This window comes from Physeter macrocephalus, chromosome 2, assembly GCF_002837175.3.
Source record: "Physeter macrocephalus isolate SW-GA chromosome 2, ASM283717v5, whole genome shotgun sequence".
Taxonomy (NCBI): domain Eukaryota; kingdom Metazoa; phylum Chordata; class Mammalia; order Artiodactyla; family Physeteridae; genus Physeter; species Physeter macrocephalus.
Genome location: NC_041215.1, coordinates 105,829,181 through 105,850,169, shown reverse-complemented (window position 1 = coordinate 105,850,169; position 20,989 = coordinate 105,829,181). Strand labels below are relative to the sequence as shown.

At 42.9% G+C, this 20,989-nt stretch overlaps 1 protein-coding gene across 1 annotated transcript in view; it reads right to left on the bottom strand.

Moving 5' to 3' along the window:
• Window positions 1–20,989, bottom strand: part of KIAA2012 (KIAA2012 ortholog) — a 126,456-nt gene that overhangs the window by 101,158 nt on the left and 4,309 nt on the right. Inside the window, 5 exon segments of the mRNA XM_024124719.2 lie at window positions 2,436–2,578; window positions 3,399–3,582; window positions 4,803–4,945; window positions 8,764–8,919; window positions 10,994–11,153. Coding sequence (XP_023980487.1) covers window positions 2,436–2,578; window positions 3,399–3,582; window positions 4,803–4,945; window positions 8,764–8,919; window positions 10,994–11,153 — 786 coding nt within the window.

Here is a 20,989-nt window from a genome sequence, read left to right as displayed (position 1 = left end):
CAATACACATTTGTGTTTCCTTTCCTCATGTCATCTCTCTAAGCCTCAATTTCTTCCTCTGTAAAATGGGGGTAATCATACTGCCCACCTCATAAGTTGCCATTAGGATTAAATGAGCTAATTATATGTAGTTACAACAGTGTTTGGAACTAGGCTTTTTTCTATGATATTTCTTTGAGAGAAGACTCTTCTTTCATTAGGGTTTAATACCTAATCTTGCCACTAGCAGAATACCTAGGTGTCTCCACACATCTGTAACATGAGCATAGCTAGAAAAAAAATCACAGTGTGTCAGAATCAGCCACAACTGTAACCCAGTTTTTTTATGTCCAAAAAACCCCAAAACATATGTGTGAGTGTGGTGTATGTGTATATGTATATGGAGAGAGAGAGAGAGAGAGAGAGAGAGAGAGAGAGAGAGAGGAGCTACGGGTAGTACTTAGAGTCTCCTGTTTCCAATTATTCAGAAGTTGCTGAAAATTTCTCCTTTTAGTTTGCAGCTTTTAACATACGAACTTGGCTCTATGAAATGTATATATGTGCTGGGTTTCAGGGACTTCAATTTCACAGGAGGAAAAATAAAAACGTCTCTCACTTTTTTAGTGTTCAAAAAGAAAAAAAGATCAGAAACACACACAAGTATCCTAACGTGTTTAGAGTTGAATGAGGAAGGAAATTCACCCAAATATATTCAGGGTAATATGTATAATTATGAGACGTTAAGAAAATGATTAACCCAACACATGCACATAGCATATTTATGTCCCTGGACACCTCCACTGTCCAGGTGCCAGCTGCCCACCAACTGCCCTCTTCTGAATACTGACCTTGTGTATTTTGTTTGACAAGGTTTGCATTGGGAAATCTATGTGGAAACTCAAATGGTTTGTGTGAGGTATGGCTGATAAGCCACGCCTTAATTTCTCTATTGTAATTTAAAATGTACAGAGTTTTAATATAGTGGAAAATATTGCTTCCCTCTGCTAAATCATATACATGGGTTGAGGGAAGGGACTCCTGTCCTCTGAGCCTGGCTCGGTTCTGGGCTGAACTGGGTGTGAGATTGAGGGCTTTCCTTAGGCCTGAGTGACCCTGGTAGGTCAGGCCTGCTGTTTACTCCTGGTTCAGAGGAACCTGGGAAGACAGATGCCCTTCTGGTATGAATGGAAAGGTTTAGATCAGCTTAGACATGGGAAATCTGAGAAAATCCTGAACAGACTGAAAACGACTTGCCTCACTGGCACCAGGACCACCTGGTGTGCCCATGGCTCCTCACAGGGCCACTTCAGATGGTACAAATCCCCACTGTAAACTAACATTGCTGTTGTTTCCAGTTGGACACAAGATACTTTCACATAAATGCTTCATCTCCTTTCATCCTTCCATCAGCCCTGTGAGGCTGGCATTATTTATTTATTTATTTAAAATTTATTTATTTTTTATTTTTTAATTTTTTAAAAATTTTTGGCTCTGTTGGGTCTTCGTTGCTGGGCTCAGGCTTTCTCTAGTTGCGGCGAGCGGGGGCTACTCTCTGTTGCGGTGCACGGGCCTCTCATCGCGGTGGTTTATCTTGTTGTGGAGCACAGGCTCTAGGCACGTGGGCTTCAGTAGTTGTGGCACGCGGGCTCAGTAGTTGTGGCACGCGGGCTCTAGAGCACAGGCTCAGTAGTTGTGGCGCACGGGCTTAGTTGCTCCGCGGCATGTGGGATCTTCCCAGACCAGGGCTCGAACCCGTGTCCCCTGCATTGGCAGGCGGATTCTTAACCACTGCGCCACCAAGGAAGCCCAAGGCTGGCATTATTATTTGTGTGCACAGAGGAGGTCACTATAGCTCAGAGTGGTGAGCCACTGGCTCAAGTAACACAGCTGCCACGGGCGGAATATTCCAGAGTTCCTGCTCATTCCCACTCAGCACAGGTGCTTCCCAACCAAACTGAAGACCCACACAGAATTTCAAGGCAGGACCAGGCCAGAGACAGCGAAGGACATCTTTAAGGAAGGTGTACCTGACTTCTGAAGGGGGTTGATAAACCTGCAAAATTTATCCTACATTTTCAAAGGTGACGGACCCTCAATTAAGCAAAACCATTTCTGGGTTCCAGCATTTTGAGTTTGAAGTGGGTCAGCTGCTTACAAACTCAAATTCTGTCCTTACATGCTCACAGGTAAACCTCAGCCCCTTAACAGAAAAAAGGATTCTGTTGGCACCAGAAAGTTTGTTTAACACCATAACGCTTTAATCGGGGGCAGCTGAAATTTCCTGTGCTTCACTGTTTTCAACATTTAGTAAATTACTACAGCTTTAGTCCAGCTCCACCCGGTGAGCTCAGAAGCAAGTAAGGCCTGTTCTCTGAGACATCCCTTTGAGTCACCTCATTCCTAGATTGAGATGAATCTTTAAAGTGCACACATGCTTAAAAGCACACACACACAACCTTTTTCCTCCTCGCTTCTCCAGATGTGTTTTTTTCTGAGCCAGTGGCAGATGCTACAGGAGGGAAAAGACATCTTTCAGCAGGAGGCTCCTGGAGCAAGTGGCTGCTTCTGCCCTGGTGGAGTTTCATATTCCCTTGTTTGTCTGTAGAAACAGGATGGGAACAAGAACTTATTAGTTGCCGGTGTGGGGATGGACAGTTGACTTTCAACTTTTATCACTTTTGGGTTAATGGGAAGAGAGGCAAAGAGAGTGCCGAGGCACTCAGACAGCCATGGCTTTGGCTGAGGCAGCTTCAGGGAGCCCTAATCTCATTATCTGGGTTGGGTTCTTGCTGGTTGAGTCAGGTGACGGGGAGAATAATAACGATCATATTAATAGTTACTATGTATTAAGTGTTAACAATGGGACAAGAATCATGCAAAGTATTTTTTTTTTTGCGGTACGCGGGCCTCTCACTGTTGTGGCCTCTCCCTTTGCGGAGCACAGGCTCCGGACGCGCAGGCTCAGCGGCCATGGCTCACGGGCCCAGCCGCTCCGCGGCATATGGGATCTTCCCGGACCGGGGCACGAACCCGTGTCCCCTGCATCAGCAGGCGGATTCTCAACCACTGCGCCACCAGGGAAGCCCCATGCAAAGTATTTTATATGCATTAACTGAATCCCCATAATAGCCTTATGGAGGTATTATTATTATTCCCATTCTATAGATGAGGAAACAGAACCTCGGTAAGATTAAATAACTTGCCCAAGGTCACAGTTGGTAAGTGGGGGTAATTTGAGCACAGGCAGTCTGACTGCGGAATGTGTGCGGTTGAGGACTGGTCTCATTCCTACCTCCAGCTGGACTTTGGCAGTTATTTTCTAAGGTGAGTGGCATGAGGAAGTGACACTCAGCCTGCCTCAGTGCTCTCTGCAGGATCAGGTTTACCGAGATCAGCAAGCAAGACATTCGGCTTCTTACCGCTGAGATCTGCCTTCCTGTGGGGGAAGGCGCCTCCATAGAATGTCGTGTGGGATTTGTCACGCAGGAGCCAAGAATGATCTATGCGGGCATGCCCAAGGGCCCTCCTGGAGGTTTGCTGTGTTTTTTCGTGGTGGCTTTCCTTTGAAGCGTGGATACAACGGTGATTCCCTTTTGACGTGTCCTAGGGAATGACAGATACGCATTCCTGAAAAAAAGGTTTTGTAAAGGAACAGAGCAGGTTCCTATAACAGTCAGACCTTGTGGCTAGACTGGTGGTTCCAAGGATGAAATCTCCTTAGCAGCCTGGGAAGAATAACATGGTTGTAATGGCAAGGTATTTCATGATGTTTATTATAATAAAACATTTTATTATTGGTGATAGAGAGAATGACATTTAACCATGCCTGACATATAGTGCTTTCTTGCAAAAAAATTAAATATCAAAATCAAAAAATTAAAAATCAAGCATTAGTATCACTGTCTTTTCTCTTTGGCAAACTTTTTTTTATTGTAGTAAAATATACATAACATAAAATTTATCATTTTAACCATTTTTAAGTGTATAGTTCTGCATTAAGTATATTCACACTAGTAACATTGTCTTTATCCATCATAAAACGTCTCTTCTCTCCCACTAGGTGGTACTTCTCTTCTCCCCCTTTCCTGTTTCATTGGCGTATGACCTGCTTGCAAGTCATACATGTTTATTCAAGATAGGAGCACACGTTGTCTATGTTTCTCTGAACCACTGTCGCCTTGTACACACACACACACACACACACACACACACACACACACACACACACACACACGGGCCTTAGAGCTTAGAAAGCATTTTTACATTTTAACTTATTTAATCCTCATAGCAACCTTGGAAGGTGTGTATGATAACAGCTCCATTTTACAGAAGAGGTAATTCAGGTTCAAAGTTAGTTGGTTAAGTTAGTCACCACAGCTAGCAAGATGCAGGACTCAAAACAAGGCTTTTCCAACGCTAAGGCCAAAAAAGCTCTTTTTTCTAGAGAAGACTAGAGCTGCCTAGATGGGGTGAAGAGTGAAGGGAGGTAAGTAAGTAAGATTGGAAAACCATGAGTTAAAGCTAAACCACCCACTTTACCTATAGAACTACCTATGGTCCATGGTCAAATGTGCACTGTGACTCTCTGGGAGGAGGACATGGTGTGCTGCATTTCCCACATGTATTTGGCCAAGAAACCCTTTTTTTGCATGGAGCATCTGGCAGTGCTAGGGTTCCACAGGTGACACTTTGGGAAACAGGGGTCAGTAGGCTCAAAGTACTCTTCTCTTCTCTGGAGGACCCCAAGAAATGGTGAAGGGAGGGAGCATTACCTCTAAAGTCAAGAAGAACAGTGACAGAGGGGACCCCATTAGAAATGGTACCTCTGCCTGGGTTTCATCTTCCTGCCAGGGCTGCTTCCTGAGTGGTGGCAAGCGAGTCCCCTGGTTGCTGTGGTTCTTGGCTACAGAGCCCTGGTCCACGTGTCCACCAGCCCCAGCTTCCCCTTCATCCAGGCCCTGGTGACCTGCAAAGGTGAACAGTGGGTCAACTTCACAAGCCCAGAGATGGGTATGATGCTGTTAGCTGCTTCCAAACTGCCTTCCTTCTTGCTTTTCTGAGCAAAAGTGTTGATCAAGGCCCTTGTTCCTCCTCCCTCCTTATTACTGTATTTCTGCTAGTGCCTCCACGGAAGTGGCAGCCAGGTCAGTGGAACAGAACTGCTTTAAGAGTCAGGAGGCTCCAGGTTGAGTCTTTGTTTCATGGACTCAGTTTCCTCATCTGTAAAATGGGGATACTGATTTCTTGCTCTCGCTTCCTTGCAGAGTTGTCTGGGGCTCAAATAAGATCATGAATATGACAGCCCTTTGTAAACTGTGAGGGACTAGGGGATAAAAGAGGTGTGTTGATGGTGGAGTGACCTGCAGCCCTGCTCTATTGTCACTGAGATGCTCAGTCTGAAGCACTTGATTTCCTGGGATGTCTGCAGTTCATTTACTTGTAGAAAAACTCAGACAAATGCACTGCTTAGCAATCTGCACTTCCCCTGTCTGTGTAACCCTCAGGAAGGATCTGAGTCAAAAGATGACTCCAGCATAGTTAACAAATCTTTCATCGATGGTTTAAAGGGTCCTGCAGCTATTTTCATCACTTACTCAAGGTAGATTTATTGCTGAAACAGTTTGGCAAACTTTCCTTGTTTGGAGCCGCTTTAGCAACACCTCCACTCTCTGCTTGCAGCTCTGTGGAACAATGCGGGGCTGTCTTTCAACCAGAGGCGCTGGAAGCCCTCAGGGGCTCTGCGTATGTTGGAGCACTGGGCTTCTGGAGGCTCCCAGCCAGCCTCACTGTCCCCATATTCCCCAACCCTTGTCATTCCTTACATCATTCTCATCCTTGGTGTCATTGGGTCAAGAGCCAAGTATTTATCTGTGGGACTGCTCCCTCCCTGCAGCTCCCCTTCCTCTGCCCATTGGCTCCTGAAGGCTACTTTGGGTCTGAGCTGATGCTGAGAGTGTTGGTGGGGCAGATGCAGACTACTCAGGCGTAGGTTCAGGGGGACTGCTCAGGTTTTAGTGACCCAGGGAATCCCTGAATCTGGGGTGGCCCAGGGCCACGTTAGGCCTGCTCCCAAGAAAACCTCAACTTCATATAGGATGTAGCACTAAAGACCTTTCTGTGTGTTCTAGAATGATCCTTTGGGGTCAAGCTGGACTTCAGGGCCATCCTTTCTGGTCAGATTCACCAGGGAGCCGAATGCATTTCTGAGGGTAGAGGAAGTGAAACTCTGGCCAAATGGCCACTCACCTGCTGAACGGTATTATATGGCAGACTGGCTAAGTTGGGGCAGGGTGCTCTGGGGCGGGAGGATATAGAGAGGCATTCTTCCCTTTGGCTGTATCCCAGGTGATATTGAATATATGACACAATCTATGTGAGGGGAACCAAGTTTCTTCTCAGTAAACATCGTCTCTGGCTCATTTATCTATGCTTAACAGAAACAGGTTTGCAAGCAAGGTATTGGAAGTTTCAGTTGTTGAAAGGAGACCACACAACTTGGTCTCTCTCTGTCTCAAATATGGGTTCAGATTACCCAAGTAGTGTGAATGGGGGTAGTAATTTAGAGCTCTTAGAGAGCTTTTTTACCTGTGTCTTCTCCTATGGTTTTTTACAACAACCCAGAGAGAGTGGAACGCAGACACCACTACTCCCATTTTACAGATGAGCAAACTAAGGATGCACAAAGCATAAGTGACTTAGCCAACATCACATTGTTGGGGGATCTGAGATTTGCAGCCAGGACTTTTCCTACTTTCTCCAATACAGTGTCTGGCAAGGAGAGGGAGGCCAAGGGGAGATAAAGCTAAAACAAATAAACCATCATTCAGGGTTCAAGCTATAGTCTCTGAGCTATTTTTCCTTCTTTACAAGTTGATTTTTGGTCCCTGTGATCATGGGCAATTGGGCATTACAATTATGCTTTAAAAACACAAGGTAGGGAGGTCTATTACTAACATTTATTGAGCACTTGCTATGAGCCAGATACTGCATTATCCCGTTTAAGTCCCACATCCAATCCTGTGAGGTATAGGTGGGTATGGTCATCTTCATTTTATAAATGAGGAAACAGGCCCAGAGAGGTCACATGGATTAGAATCTGGTGCTAATGGCCACGTGTTTAATCACTATTTAATATTGCCTTTCTGTTTCTGCCTGATTGTGACAACTCCTCCATATATGGCATCAGTTAGGGAAGTCACTTGATTCCTTAGGTGTGCAGTGTTGATCTACCCTCAAATGGAAGTACTGTAGTCCACAGTCCAGTATTTTTAGATCTTAGGGCATCAAAGTCTAAGGATATTAACTGGAGACAGTAGAATTTTTGAAGCAAGAAGGCATTAGGCAATGGCGAGGTAGGGTGCTACCTGGGGAAGGGCAGAAGGTTCCAGCACAGGAGGATTACTGGGTGAGTTCACTACCCTTAGGTCATGGATGGCCCAGAAACTTGATCTCATCAGTGCCTCAGAATCAACTGGTCTCAGGGATGTTTACCCACATTAGCAAAGTGCATAGAGACTGATGTGTAGACCAGGGTATAATTACAAAGAGAAATACAATTGCCTGACCAGCATGTTACCCATAGATGAACTATTGGACAAGGTTATGACCAAAATTCCTTGATAATGGAGTCTAGACTCAAGGGAGGTATATGGTAGGCATGTTTATGGCACCAGGCTCTGAGAACCTGCCATGTTCTTCTCCACTCCATTTGATAGATCAAATTCTCTACTTATCCTGACTAGATCCTTTTGCAAGTACAGGGCTTGGTTAGGCACGACTATTGTTTCTGGAAAATTCCTTTTTCATTTCAGAAAAACTAACTTTATGTTATGTTAGGCTCTTGTCCTTTCCTTCTCGTTTCTCAAAAACTCTGGTACTAATCAAGACCCTATTCTTTGCCCAGTCATCTTTATCCAGTAATCTTTCCCCATCTCCCTTAGCAAAGCAAATCTGGCTCTTTTAATGCTTCAAGTCCCCAAGAATAATATTGACAGGTAGAACCTCCATAGTACTGAACAGATTACAGACAGCTCACAATAATTTTCTGTGCAGTAATGAGGTAGGCCTTATTATGTCCATTACAGAGATAAGCAAACAAGCTCAAAGAGGTTGAGTGATTTGCTCAAGGTCTTACATCTAGTAAGAGAAAGAACAGCCATTGCAGAACAGCCAGATTTCTGGCTCCAAAGCCTATATTTTTTCTTATAATATTGCCACAAAACCACAGGTTAAAGAATGTTAGAGTGAAAAAGACATAAGAAATCATCTAAAAACTAGACTTTAGATATGCACTGTCCAACACAGTAGCCACTAGCTACATGTGGCTATTTAGATGTAAATTAAATAAAAGTAAATAAAATTTAAAAACTCATTTTCACAGTCACACTACCTACATTTCAAATGCTCAATAGCCACATGTGGCTGATGGCTACTATATTGGAATTGGACAGCATATATATATATATATATATATATATATACATGTGGCTGATGGCTACTATATTGGAATTGGACAGCATATATATATATATATATATATATATATACATACATATATACATGTATATATACACACACACATATATATGCATAAAAATATATATGTATAAAACATTCCATCATTGCAGAAAGTACTATTAGATGGTGCTGGTCTAGACTAACTCCCTCATTTTACATATGAGGACACTGAAACCCAGACTCCCTAGACCTTATTTTGGAAAACTTCATTTTAAGCTGTTAAAAATGCAAGTATTTGAGGTCTGGTTTGATAAAATCAACATGTACCTTGTTCAAAAGATTTTCCTGGTTGAATCCAAAATGGAGGGAAGACAGGCAGGAGATGGTATTTGGTGGGTACACCTGAAAGATCCTGTTGTGGCCTGAGATTCTTTGGTACATTAAGTTGACTTTCCTGGAGCAGCACAGAATCCTTGATGTATCCTGAAGAGTAGGTCAGGAGTTATTGGTAGAAATAATGGTTGCCAGTCTAGAGGTCTTGGTGATAACTACAAGGTTCCCCACTTGCATTAGTCTTAGTTTTGGACATTGCCCATTAAGGAAAACAATTAGAAGATGCGAGAGATTAAAAAATCAGATAGAAGCTGTAGAAGGTTCTCTGTCTAGTGTCTTGGGTGCCTCTGGTCCTGTGCCACATATATACTTCTTCCGCTCCGCTATTCCCAGGAATTGGGTCCCCCTCGTGGAAGAAACATGGCTGCTTCTTTGGGGTTGGGTAAAAGGCACCTCCTGCCTTGGGATGAAATCTAAAGGTTTCTCCTGGATATATCCTGCTTGCTTCTGCAACCCCCATGATTTTCAATCCATTCTATAAGTATTTATTGAGGGCTTATCAATGGTCCCACCTCTCTACTGGGCAGTAGGGTGGATACAGAAAAACCAGACATGGGTCCTTTTTAAAGGCACTAATAGTCTGTTGGAGAGACAAAGCTCTCCTGTGCTCTACGTGTGTGGTCCCAAGTGTCAGTGTTATATAAGGCCAGAAAATGAGGAGCTCAACATTGGCTGGATTTGTCAGAGAAGCCTTTGTAGAAGATGTGTGCCTGAAGGGTGGTGAGGATTTATCATAGGAGTGGAAAGATGGGACCTGAGAACATACCAGCATCACAAAGGTGGTGAGCTCTGAGATGTGAAGGAAGGGGGTGGCAGAGTCCACCGGGCCAATGATCTCATATCCCAGTATTGTCTTTGCTCCTCCAGCTTGAGAGTCTCACCCTCAAGAAGGCCTTTGGTGAGGAATTATGGCAAGAGGCCCAAGAATGCACACACACATGGACCTTTCCTTAAACCACACATTGTAGCTACATGACTTTCATAGAAGGGTCTGAGACATTTTTTGATGTTAAGAGGGGCTCTCCTCCTTGAAGACGTTGGGCTTGGGCCATGGGGCAGTGGTCTGCTCTGCCCTCTGCCCCACCCAACAATAAACATATCTCTGGTTAAGAGGCTCTTTCTCACAAGTGTTAGATAAATGGAACTGCCTGGAACCGTGGGTCCGCCGTGAAGGGTAAACCAATTACTGGACAAACCCACATCTCTCATTTTCCTTCAAGTCATCACTTATTAGGGAGAGAGTTGTTTTCTCTCCTTTCCCGAAGCAAACCTATAAAGCAAGAAGAAAGTCAGTTTTCCTCTGGTCCCATCTGTTTGTTGGTGCTGAAGAGATGGCAACTAGCTGAGCAGGCGTTGGCAAATCTTACTGCTCACCCCTCTCTTCCCCAGTAGGGTTGCCAAATAAAATACGGGATGTCCAGTTAAAATTGAATTTCAGATAAACAGTGAATACTTTTTTAGTAGGAATATGTACCAAATATTACAAGTGTAACTTTTTTGTGCGTGCCTCTGTGTGTATGGGCACGTGTGTAGGCGCTAAATCTGGCAACTCTTAATTCCCAACCATTGCCTGTTTTTATTTTTAAGCCATTACAGGGTGTGTTTGGGGTCTCTGTTCAGCAGCAGGGTGTCCGTCTCACTCCTGGGTGGGTTGTTCTGGAGAGCCACCTTCTTTGAGGAGAAGACCTAACATTTCTACGTCCTGGGGGATCTGAGGTCCCTCTGAAGGGGAGGTAGGGGATGTTGGGAAGAGGGTGGCCCCTGGGGTGTGGGGAGGATCTGGCTTCTGGTCTCAGCTTTGCTTTTGGCTGAATGACCTTGGACAAATTACTTTGCCCCTCTGGGCCTCTTTTTCCTTCTCTTGTAAAAGATTGGTATTGCACTGGAGGATCTGGAGTCTCTGCATGGGGAAGCTTGGGAAGCACGTTCTGCTTGGGATGCAGAGCGTGAGACTGTTGAGAGGCAGTAGAGGGAAGGCAAGACTTCAGGCTGCACTCCCTCCGCACACGTGGGGGAAGCTGACGGGCGAAAGGTGCGATGGCACAATTAACACAGAATTGGGCCTGAAATTCTGCTGTTTCAGACCTTGATGGAAAACACACTCTCACACCAGAATGCGAGGCAGGGAGGCTCAAGGTGCACCTCCTCCCACGTCCCCACTGACCTGCACATTGGAGCCTGTACATGGTGTCAGGGGGCCACGTCCGCAGGAGGCCACGGAGGTATCTCTTGGCTGAATACCCAGGCTGGATCCGCCGTAGGCCCTGGCTCTCTGGTTGGCTTCGGAAGTGGAGGTGCGTCTGCCAGGCCCTGTCCTGCTCTCTCTGTGGGGACACCAGTCAGAAAACAGCATGGCTGCTGAGCTGGGAGCCTCCCAGTGATACAGGCTGGCTAGCACAATCCTCATCAGTAATCCGGGAGACTCCCGGAAGTTGCTGGAAGGCACCAGAAACAGATGCCTCGGCCAACAGACATAAACCAAGAGCCCACCAAGCAAAGCTCTGAAAGGCCCCTGTGAATTTGCCGTTGGAAGGAGAAGGAGAAATGAGAAATACCAGATCCCATCTTGAGACAGAACACCAGAAAATGATAAAGGGCCTCAAAAGAAAACACATCATTTAGTTCAGCCTGTGGAAATCATTTTAGTATCTTAAAAAGTGGCCCCGTATGGCAATGAGAAAGCCAGGTCGACAAATCAGCATCAGCATTCAATGTTTGAAATATGGATAATGGGACAGACAAACTCTGTCCGTGTTCACGAGGAGCATGGCATTTTGAAACCATCTGGCTCTGCTGCATTTCGTTTCAGCCAGGGAGAAGTTTCTGGGGACCTACCTGCCAAAGTCACTATGCAAGACATCATGGGAAATAAATGTGAATAATAACATCTTACACTTGGCTAGGGCTTTATCTTATACAAATAATTTTCACCTCATTATAATCCTTTAAGGTGGACAAGTTAATATCATAACCACTTAAATGAGGCAGAAATTCTCTAAGGATAATCAGTTAAGCACAAGAATAGCAAACATGTGGTCCTTGTGTTGACATCGCTCCTCATCCCTGTTGTCCATGGCAGACATCACCAATCAATCACAGCACTCTTGACTGAAGAACTGACTGTGATCTGAGTCTTTGCTTTTTCCCTGGAGAAAAAGCGACAAATAAGGCAGATTGATAAATAATATATAAATTGACTAAAGGTAAAAAAAAAAAAAAGCATGGCTTATTATTCAATTGGCTCTACTCTCTCAGAATTTGTTAATTAAATGAATGCTTGGAATCCAAGCACAGAGCATCACCTGGTCCTTGATGTCTGGACAGTTTATGTGGCAAATACTTCAAGTACAAAAAGAGCCTGAAAAACTCAGCCCCACATAAATCTTGAGGTTTTTCCAGAGCACATGAGAGAGGGAGTTGTAGGGAGGGCAGTGGACACAAAATGACTTAAGTTCTTTCACTCACTCCATTTTTTCACTTGGTCATGCAATAAAAATTTGTTGAGCACCTTCTACGTGCCAGGCACTGTGTTAAGCCCTGGTCTATGGAGCCACTAGATCCAAGGCTTTTTCTGGATGAACTGGAACTTCCTTTCCTCCTGTAAATCTTTGTTTCCAATGACTTCTCTCTAAATGTGATAAAACCAAGCCTCCTCTGAGATGCTGTGGCCCTGGTGCAGATGGCATGACGCCCTGTCTGATCTGAATAAGAGCCCCTTGTTTTTCAGTAGGGGGCATTTCTGAAGCACCTGCTTGGTTCTGTAGCTTTACTCGGCCACTTGCTCAACGTGGAAGGGAGTTGCCGAGAAGCATTAGGGAATCCCTTATCCTGGAATTTGGCACATCTAGATACATTTTTGCCTTGAGTTTGAAAGCTGATCTTGGCCTCTGTATTAGTTTCTTATTGCTGTTTAACAGATTACCATACACTTAGTGGCTTTTTATTATTATTATTATTTTTCGGCCACCCTGTTTGGCTTGCAGGATATTAGTTCTCCGACCAGGGGTTGAACCTGGACCCCTGGAGTGAAAGCGCTGAGTCCTCACCACTGGACCACCAGGGAATTCCCCCCTTAGTGGATTTTTCTTTATTTAAAATAAATTTATTTATTTATTTATTTTTGGCTGCGTTGGGTCTTCGTTGCCGTGCACGGGCTTTCTCTAGTTGCAGCCAGGGGGGAGCTACTCTTTGTTGCAGTGTGCGGGCTTCTCATTGTGGTGGCTTCTCTTTTTGCGGAGCACAGGCTCCAGGCACGTGGGCTTCAGTAGCTGTGGCACGCGGGCTTCAGTAGTTGTGGCTTCTGGGCTCTAGAGTGCAGGCTCAGTAGTTGTGGTGCACGGGTTTTGTTGCTCCGCGGCATGTGGGATCTTCCCAGACTGGGGCTCGAACCCATGTCCCCTGCATTGGCAGGTGGATTCTTAACCACTGTGCCACCAGGGAAGTGCCCTTAGTGGCTTTAAATGATACAAATTTGTTATTTTACAGTGCTGGAGGTCAGAAGTTTGAAATGGGTCTCACGGGGCTAAAATCAAGGTGTTACAGGGCTTTCTGGAGGCTCTAGGGAAGAATCTGTTCCTTTGCTTTTTCCGGTTTCTAGAGGCTGCCTGCATTCCTTGGCCTGTGACCCCTTCCTCCATCTTCAAAGCTGGCAACTTTGGGCTGAGTCCTTCTCATGCTGCCATCTCTCTGGTTCTCTCTTTTGATTTCTTCTTCCCCTTTTAAGGATCCCTGTGATTATACTGGGCCTGCCCTGATAATCCAGGATAACCACCTTGTTTTAAGGCCATCTGGTTAGTAATCTTAATTCCATCTGCAACCTTAATTTCCCTTGGCCATATAACCTAGTATATTCAGAAGTTCCAGCAGTTAGGTTGTAGACATCTCTGGGGGGCCATTATTCTGCCTACCACAGCTTCTTTAAGTTTTTTTTTCTAGTTTTCTGGTTCCTGTTCGTAATTTCTCAAATTATGCCTGTGAAGTTGGTTCATAAATTTCACATCTCATTGGATTAACTGAAGCACTGTGGGAGGCCGCAGGCCTGCTTAGGCTACCGAAACGCTCACTCGGGGTTAAATCTATTCACTCATTTCCAACCTGTAGAATAAGAAGTTAAGTGGAAAAAAGCAAGGTATTAGAGAGAATGTATAGTACAACTACAGTCCCATTAAAGTTTATTTTATAAATGTATAATCATGGTGGAAAGACTGGAAGAAAATACATTACAATTCTAATAACAACAGTATTAGGGTGTTGGGCATAAGATTACAGATAGTTTTTTCTTCTCTCTTTTTTATGGAATCAAAATTTCAGTAAGATAGATTATATTATAAATGGAAAACACGTTAAAAATTAATGTATTTTATTGCACCCACCGCCCTTGCATACATTCTCCATATTTTTCTATTCCTTCTCCAACATTATCCTGAACCTCTAACCACCAAAATTACTCTAAAACATAAAAGGAGGCAGAAGGGAGCCAGGAAGGGAGTTTCTGGAACAGGGAAATAAACGATAGCAGGAGGTTGGCTGCCGATGGTTCCAGACTTCTCAGGCCTGCCTTGGCTTTGCTAATCAACCCCAGCTTTTGGTTCTTCTGAAATGAGTAATTAGTGTGCACAGAGGGGTCTCTTATCCCCACTCCACCAGGAGTGCTTCCTCTAACGAGGGACTTGCTCTGGCCCGCCAACTTCCTGGTGCTCCCCCAGCTTCCATGTGCAGAGGGGCAAAGGGGCGCCCTTGCATCTGTCTGCAGCCCCACACTGGCTGTCATGGCCACCCCACCTCGGTTCTGGCAGGCAAGGGTTTTCAGAAGATGGAAGGATCCCATGTGTGCAGTGCCCTCGCCCAGCAGATATGCGGTGGCAGGGTGCCAGGGTGCCAGGAAGACAAGAAATGCCCAGATCGCCAGCTGTCATCGTACCACAGAGGGTGGGCACCCTTTGTGTGCAGGAGTCAACAGAGAGGTAAAGAGAGAAATCCAGCTGTCCCAGGGCTGGCAGGCAAAGCCCTCTGTAGTTTGACCCCACCCACCTCTCCAGGTAAGAGCCACACCTGTCTAATTACTCTGACTTTGCCCACTCTCCCCTCTGGGCTTTCACTGACCTATGCCTAGAGAGTCGCTCTCCATTTATTTTTTACCACAAGACTCAGCTCAGATTCTACCTCCTCCACGACGCCACTCTAGATTTTCCTAGTAGGAAGCAATCTCAGTCTCTACCATCTTTATACTTTGACAGCATATTAATAAATTATAGTCTAGTTCCTCTCATGGGCTGCCTTGTATCAGGTATCACAGGGGCACAAATCTGCCTACCTGACCACATTGTACACCCAGCCCTGCTGGGTAGAGGTTATGACCTCCCACCGCCACACCCTGGCAACTAATATGTTCATCTAACAACTATCTGTTGAGAATTTGCCATGTGTCAGGCAATGTTCAAGGCACTGACTATTTAATAACTATTCAAGATGTTAGCTCAATGGAATAGAAATCCCCCAAATGTCTGTACTTTCCTGCCGACCACCTGTACCTCGAGCTGCCCACTCCAGTCAGAAGTCCTTCTCTCCGGAGGAGCATAGCTTGTGTCTCCTGCCCCTTGGTCAGGCTTGCCGGAGTTAGTGTGCTCTGGCAAAGGCCAAGCCTTATTAGAACAGAGGGTAACCACCATTGTTGTTGCACCTGTGCAGGTGTGCCTGGAGCCAGACTTGGGGCTGCCAGGTGAGTGCAACCAGAATTGAGGTGAGGGTGAGGTGGGAGGGGAGAGATGTGTGTCCACTTGCAGCTGTGCATGAAAAGTCTTCTCAGCCCCAGCCTGACTTTAATCAGCCTCGTGTAAACACTGCCACTTTCAGCTAGCTCTTTTCTCTGCAGGTTTAATTTCTGAGAGTCTGTACAAATGATACTATCTCTCCCACATATCTTTGGTGGCCATATGTTCCTGAGTATCAAGCCATTAAGAAGAGAATCATAAAGTGGTCTGAATTTTCCCATAGTTGCAATGCTGTAACAGGGTTTGATTCTCAAACAAACCGTTTAGCATCAAAGATTTGACCAGCCATATGTCACAAAAGCAAAGAAGATACAACAACTAGAAATGAAAACAGAAAAAATTAAGCTTCAGTTTCTTTAAGAGCTCAGTCTGCTTCATTCTGAATCCTGGCTCCATTACTTACTAGCTGTGTGGCTTTGGGGAAATTACTTGACCCATCTGTGCCTCAGTTTATCTGTCAAATAAGGATGATAAAAGTACATACCCTGAATGCAAAACTAAATGAAGTTGGATCCTTACCTTGCATCATATACAAAAATTAACTCAAAGTAGAATAGACTTAAGATCTAAAACTATAAAACTCTTAGAAGAAAACAGGGGAAAATCTTCACAACATTGGATTTGGTGATGATTTCTTGGATATGACATCAAAAGAATAGTCAACAGAAGAAAAAATAGATAAATTGGACTTCATGAAAATGTAAAGCTTGGGACTTCCCTGACAGTCAGTGGTTAAGAGTCCGTGCTTCCACTGCAGGGGGCATGGATTCAATCCCTGGTGGGGGAAGTAAGATCCTGCATGCCAGGTGGCCAAAAAAAAAAGAAAGAAAGAAAGAAAGAAAATGTAAAACTTTTGTGCATCAAAGGACACTAGCAGGAGTGAAAAGGCAACCCACAGAATGGGAGAAATTATTTGCAAATCATATATATCTGATAAGGGATTAATATGCAGAATGTATAAAGAACCCTTACAACTCAAAAACAAAAAAACAAACAACCTGATTTTAAAATGGGGAAAGGACTCAGATAGACAATTTTCCAAAGAAGAGACACAAATGGCCAATAAGCACATGAAAAGATGCTAAATATTACTCGTTACTAAGGTATGCAAATCAAAACCACAATGAGATACCACTTCACACCCATTAAGATAGCTATTATTTAAAAAAACCACAGAAAATAACAAGCGTTGTTGAAGATTTGTAGAAATTGAAACCCTTGGGCATTGCTAATGGGAATGTAAAATGATGCAGCGACTATGGAAAACAATATGGCGCTTCCTCAAAAAACAAAAAATAGAATTACATATGATCCAGCAATTCTACTTCTGGGTATATACTCAAAAGAATTAAAAGCAGGGACATTGACAGGTACTTGTACGTCCAGGTTTATAGCAGCGTTATTCACAATAGCCAAAACGTGGAAGCAATTTGTGTCCATCAACTGATGAATGAATAAACAAAATGTGGTATATACACGTAGTGAATCATTATTCAGCTTTAAAAAGAAAGGAAATTCTGATACATGCTACAATATGAACGAAACTTGAAGACATTATGTTAAATGAAATAAACCAATCACAAAATACTAAAAGGATAACTATGTATTATTTCACTCATATGAGGTACTTACAGTGGTCAAATTCATAGACACAAAAAGTAGAATGATGGAAAATAGGGAATTACTGTTTACTTTGTAGAGAGTTTCAGTTTTGCTAGATAAAAAAGTTTAAGAGATGGATGGTGGTAATGGTTGTATAACAATGTGAATGTACTTACTGCCACTCAACTGTATACTTAAAATTGATTAAAATGGTAAATTTTATGTATATTTTACAACAATAAAAAGTACACATAAAGTTGTTGTGAGGATTAAATGAGATAATAAGTATAAAGTGCTTAGAATGGTGATGGGTACAATAGTATTACTTAAGTGTTAGCCGTTATTATAAATATTCTCTATCTAGTGGTTATACAAGGGAACCAATGGATGAAATACATAAAGCCAAGCCTACTGGATCATATATATGGCTTACTTGAACATGTTACCTAACGACCCAGATTGGTTTTAATGAAAATCTGATTTGTGTTCTGGTTTGGGTAATAAAGGATTTTAAGGGATGTGTTGGAAGACCAAGATCCCTTTAAAAAAATACTGTTAAAGCAGGAGAGATGTTTCTTTTCCCTGGAGCTTGTGGAATCTTCAAAATTAGGCCCTCTAGGGACTAAAAGTGGGGATTTGGACTCAATTGTCCAGGCTCCAATTCTAGCTCCACCACTTAGATGTATAATTTGGGGGAAGTTAATTAATTTCAAACCCCCATTTTTCCTACTACAAAATGGAAGTAATGGTGGCACCCAGCTCATTAGCTTGTGCAGATTGGGTGTGGTTATAGAGATTAAATGCCTGGCCTACACCAAGCACTCAACAAGTGTTAGCTATTACTGACAATACCTTTGACCTCATCATTATGGATGACCCATGATTCTCTCCTGATCTTTCCTACTTCTAGGTTTATTAAAGGCTCTAAGTACAACTCTGCTCAGGAGCTGCTCAAATGGAGCACACTTGGCAGAATGAGTGCAGTCAAGCCACTCTTTCTCCCCTTGCTGCTTTGGTACCTCCTAGAACCTTGCTGACAACCATCAGAGCACTTCTTAGGGACACCATCAAACCAGTAGCAGGTAATCGATTAGGACTTGCAAAGGGAACTTTGTCTTCCTGATCTTTGGCTGAAAGGATAATTTATTATTCTTCCTATTTTTCTATATCTTTCTATTTTGTATAATGAGCTGATGTTATGATTAGAGTGGAAAAATAAACTTTATTCAAAAAACATAACTTATCACAGTATTACTTGATAAAATAGTAGTCTGAAAGTGCCTTCATGGGTTGTATATTGACTGAAAACACCAACTAAAGAGCTAAGAACCTTGAGTACTGAGATGTGGGGAGAGAATAGGCAGTATGGAATCAGTGGAACAAGGTTGACAATACTCTTAAATGTAATCACACTTATAAGGGAGATGGCAGACGCAATACAATCTCGGTTGAAACCAGCTACAGTAAACTGAATCCTGTTCATGCTTCAATGGGATAAAGAAATGGGATGCTCTGTGAACTGAATTTTTTAAACATATTATTTCTAATACATTATTTAATCAATGTACCATGTTGCACATGTAAAAAATATCACCGGATTTGCAAAATTTTAAAAATATAAGAATAAGAAATACGAAAACAATGTGAGAATTGTTTAAAATTTCCAGTGATTTGAGAGGTACTTGAGGTTTCTGCTATGCTTCAAAAGCATCATTATGAGTATCATTTAGATACTACCCCAAATTATGGTTATTTAGATTTCATAGCTATTTGATTTTTAAATATGTGATGGGAAGCTGGACGAATTAGAGAACTCAAGAAGAATGGTTTTAATTTTGGGAATGTTTGTACCATATTTCCTTCTGTTTTAAAAAAAAACCAAACAAGCAACACATCTGTGTGTATCTAGAAGTGTAAGAACTCTGACATCTAATCTCTCGATTAGCGCATTTATCTTTGCTCATTAGGAAGTTGGGCCATCAAGAAAGTTAAAGAGTAGGTGTGTGTTGAGCTATAAAATGAAACCCAGATGGATTGCCACATGCATGTCATTAGATCCATATGTAGAACTGGAGATGGTGTGAGATGTTTTAAAAATTTAATTCACCTTCCTGCGACAGCCTTGATTGTCACAGGTCTGAGTGGAGCCTGCGTTGTGTAGGTTTCCTGATTCACAGTTTAGCCAGGAGAGATCCTTCTGTGAGCAGCGCTACTCTATAGGTTACCCAACCTCCCTTTGATTCCCCTCCCCACTTTGGCTCTTTTACTTTGAGTGTGGTGTTTTTAACTCTTGGACTATACTATTTGGACAAAGAAATACTGATCCCAAGGAACAGATGGTGTGGTTATTGCAGGGTTCAGTTTACAGCACTGTTTCTATTCTGTTTCCCACCTGGCTCTCTAGGGTTAACCTGGCCTTCCCTTTCATTGTCTACCTCCTTCAAAGTCATAGTTTTGTTTTGTTTTTTGGGTTTTTTTTTGATAGGTAAGAAGTGGATTTACTTAGAGAGAAACACTCCATAGACAGAGCGTGGGCCATCTCAGAAGGCGAGAGGCACGGAGATATGGTATGGTTAGTTTTTATGGGCTGGGTAATTTCATAGGCTAATGAGGGGAAGGATTACTTCAACTATCAATATTTTGGGGAAGGGGTGGAGATTTCAAGGAATGGAGCCACCACCAACTTTTTGATCTTTGATTGTCGGCCTCAGAACTGTCATGGTGCTGGTGGGTATGTCACTTAGACAAATTTTTTATTTTAAAAATTCCATGACTTAAAAAAAATAATGTTTGGTGAAAGGATATGTATGAATAAAAATATGACTTATAGTCCCACCACCCATGGTTAAATTTTGATGTGTTTCCTCCTTCTTGTATAACTAATTTTTAAAAATTGGGATTATATTCGAGAGGCGATGTTTTGTACACTGTCTAGTTTCGAATGCTGGTGTAATTATCTGTGTGGCTGTATAAATCTTGAGTGAATTACTTGAACTCTCTGTGCTTTAATTTCCTTACCTTTAAAATGGAATAATCATAGTACCTACCCCTACAATTGATAGAAAGCATATTGAGTTATGCAATGGAAAGCACTTAGAACAGTGGCAGGAACATAGTAAATACTCAAAAAATGTTAATGAACTTTGCTATTTTTAATATGAATACTATTTTATAACCTGCTTTTAAAAAGTACACTGTATTTTCTCATGTTATTCATGAGTAACACATGATTTTATTGCCTGACCCCAAATCCATTGTATGACTATACTTTATTTAATCACTGTCCCATTGTTGGACGTTTATTATTTTCAATGCTTTATATGGTAATAAATAACCCTGTAGTAAACATTCTTGTGTGTAAATCTTTGGCCACATCTCTGATTATTTCCTAAGGCAACTTCCTAAAAGTAGAATGCTAAATCAAAGAGTATTAGCCCTTTTTAGGTTTTTGCCAAAATGCCCTCCAGAAATGTCATGTGAATTTGTACTCCTGAGGTATGAGACATCTCATTTCCCCATAGCCATCCCAGCACTGGATATTATGATTTTAAAAGTTTCTTGCCAGGCTATAGTTTTCATAATCAGATGGTGCTCTGTAGTTTCCAAAGCTCTCCTCTTCTGAGGTGTTCATTATCTTTTTAAAATAAATTTATTTATTTTATTTATTTATTACTTTTGGCTGTGTTGGGTCTTCGTTGCTGTGCGTGGGCTTTTTCTAGTTGTGGCGAGCGGGGGCTACTCTGTTGTGGTGCGCGGGCTTCTCATTGCAGTGGCTTCTCTTTTTGTGG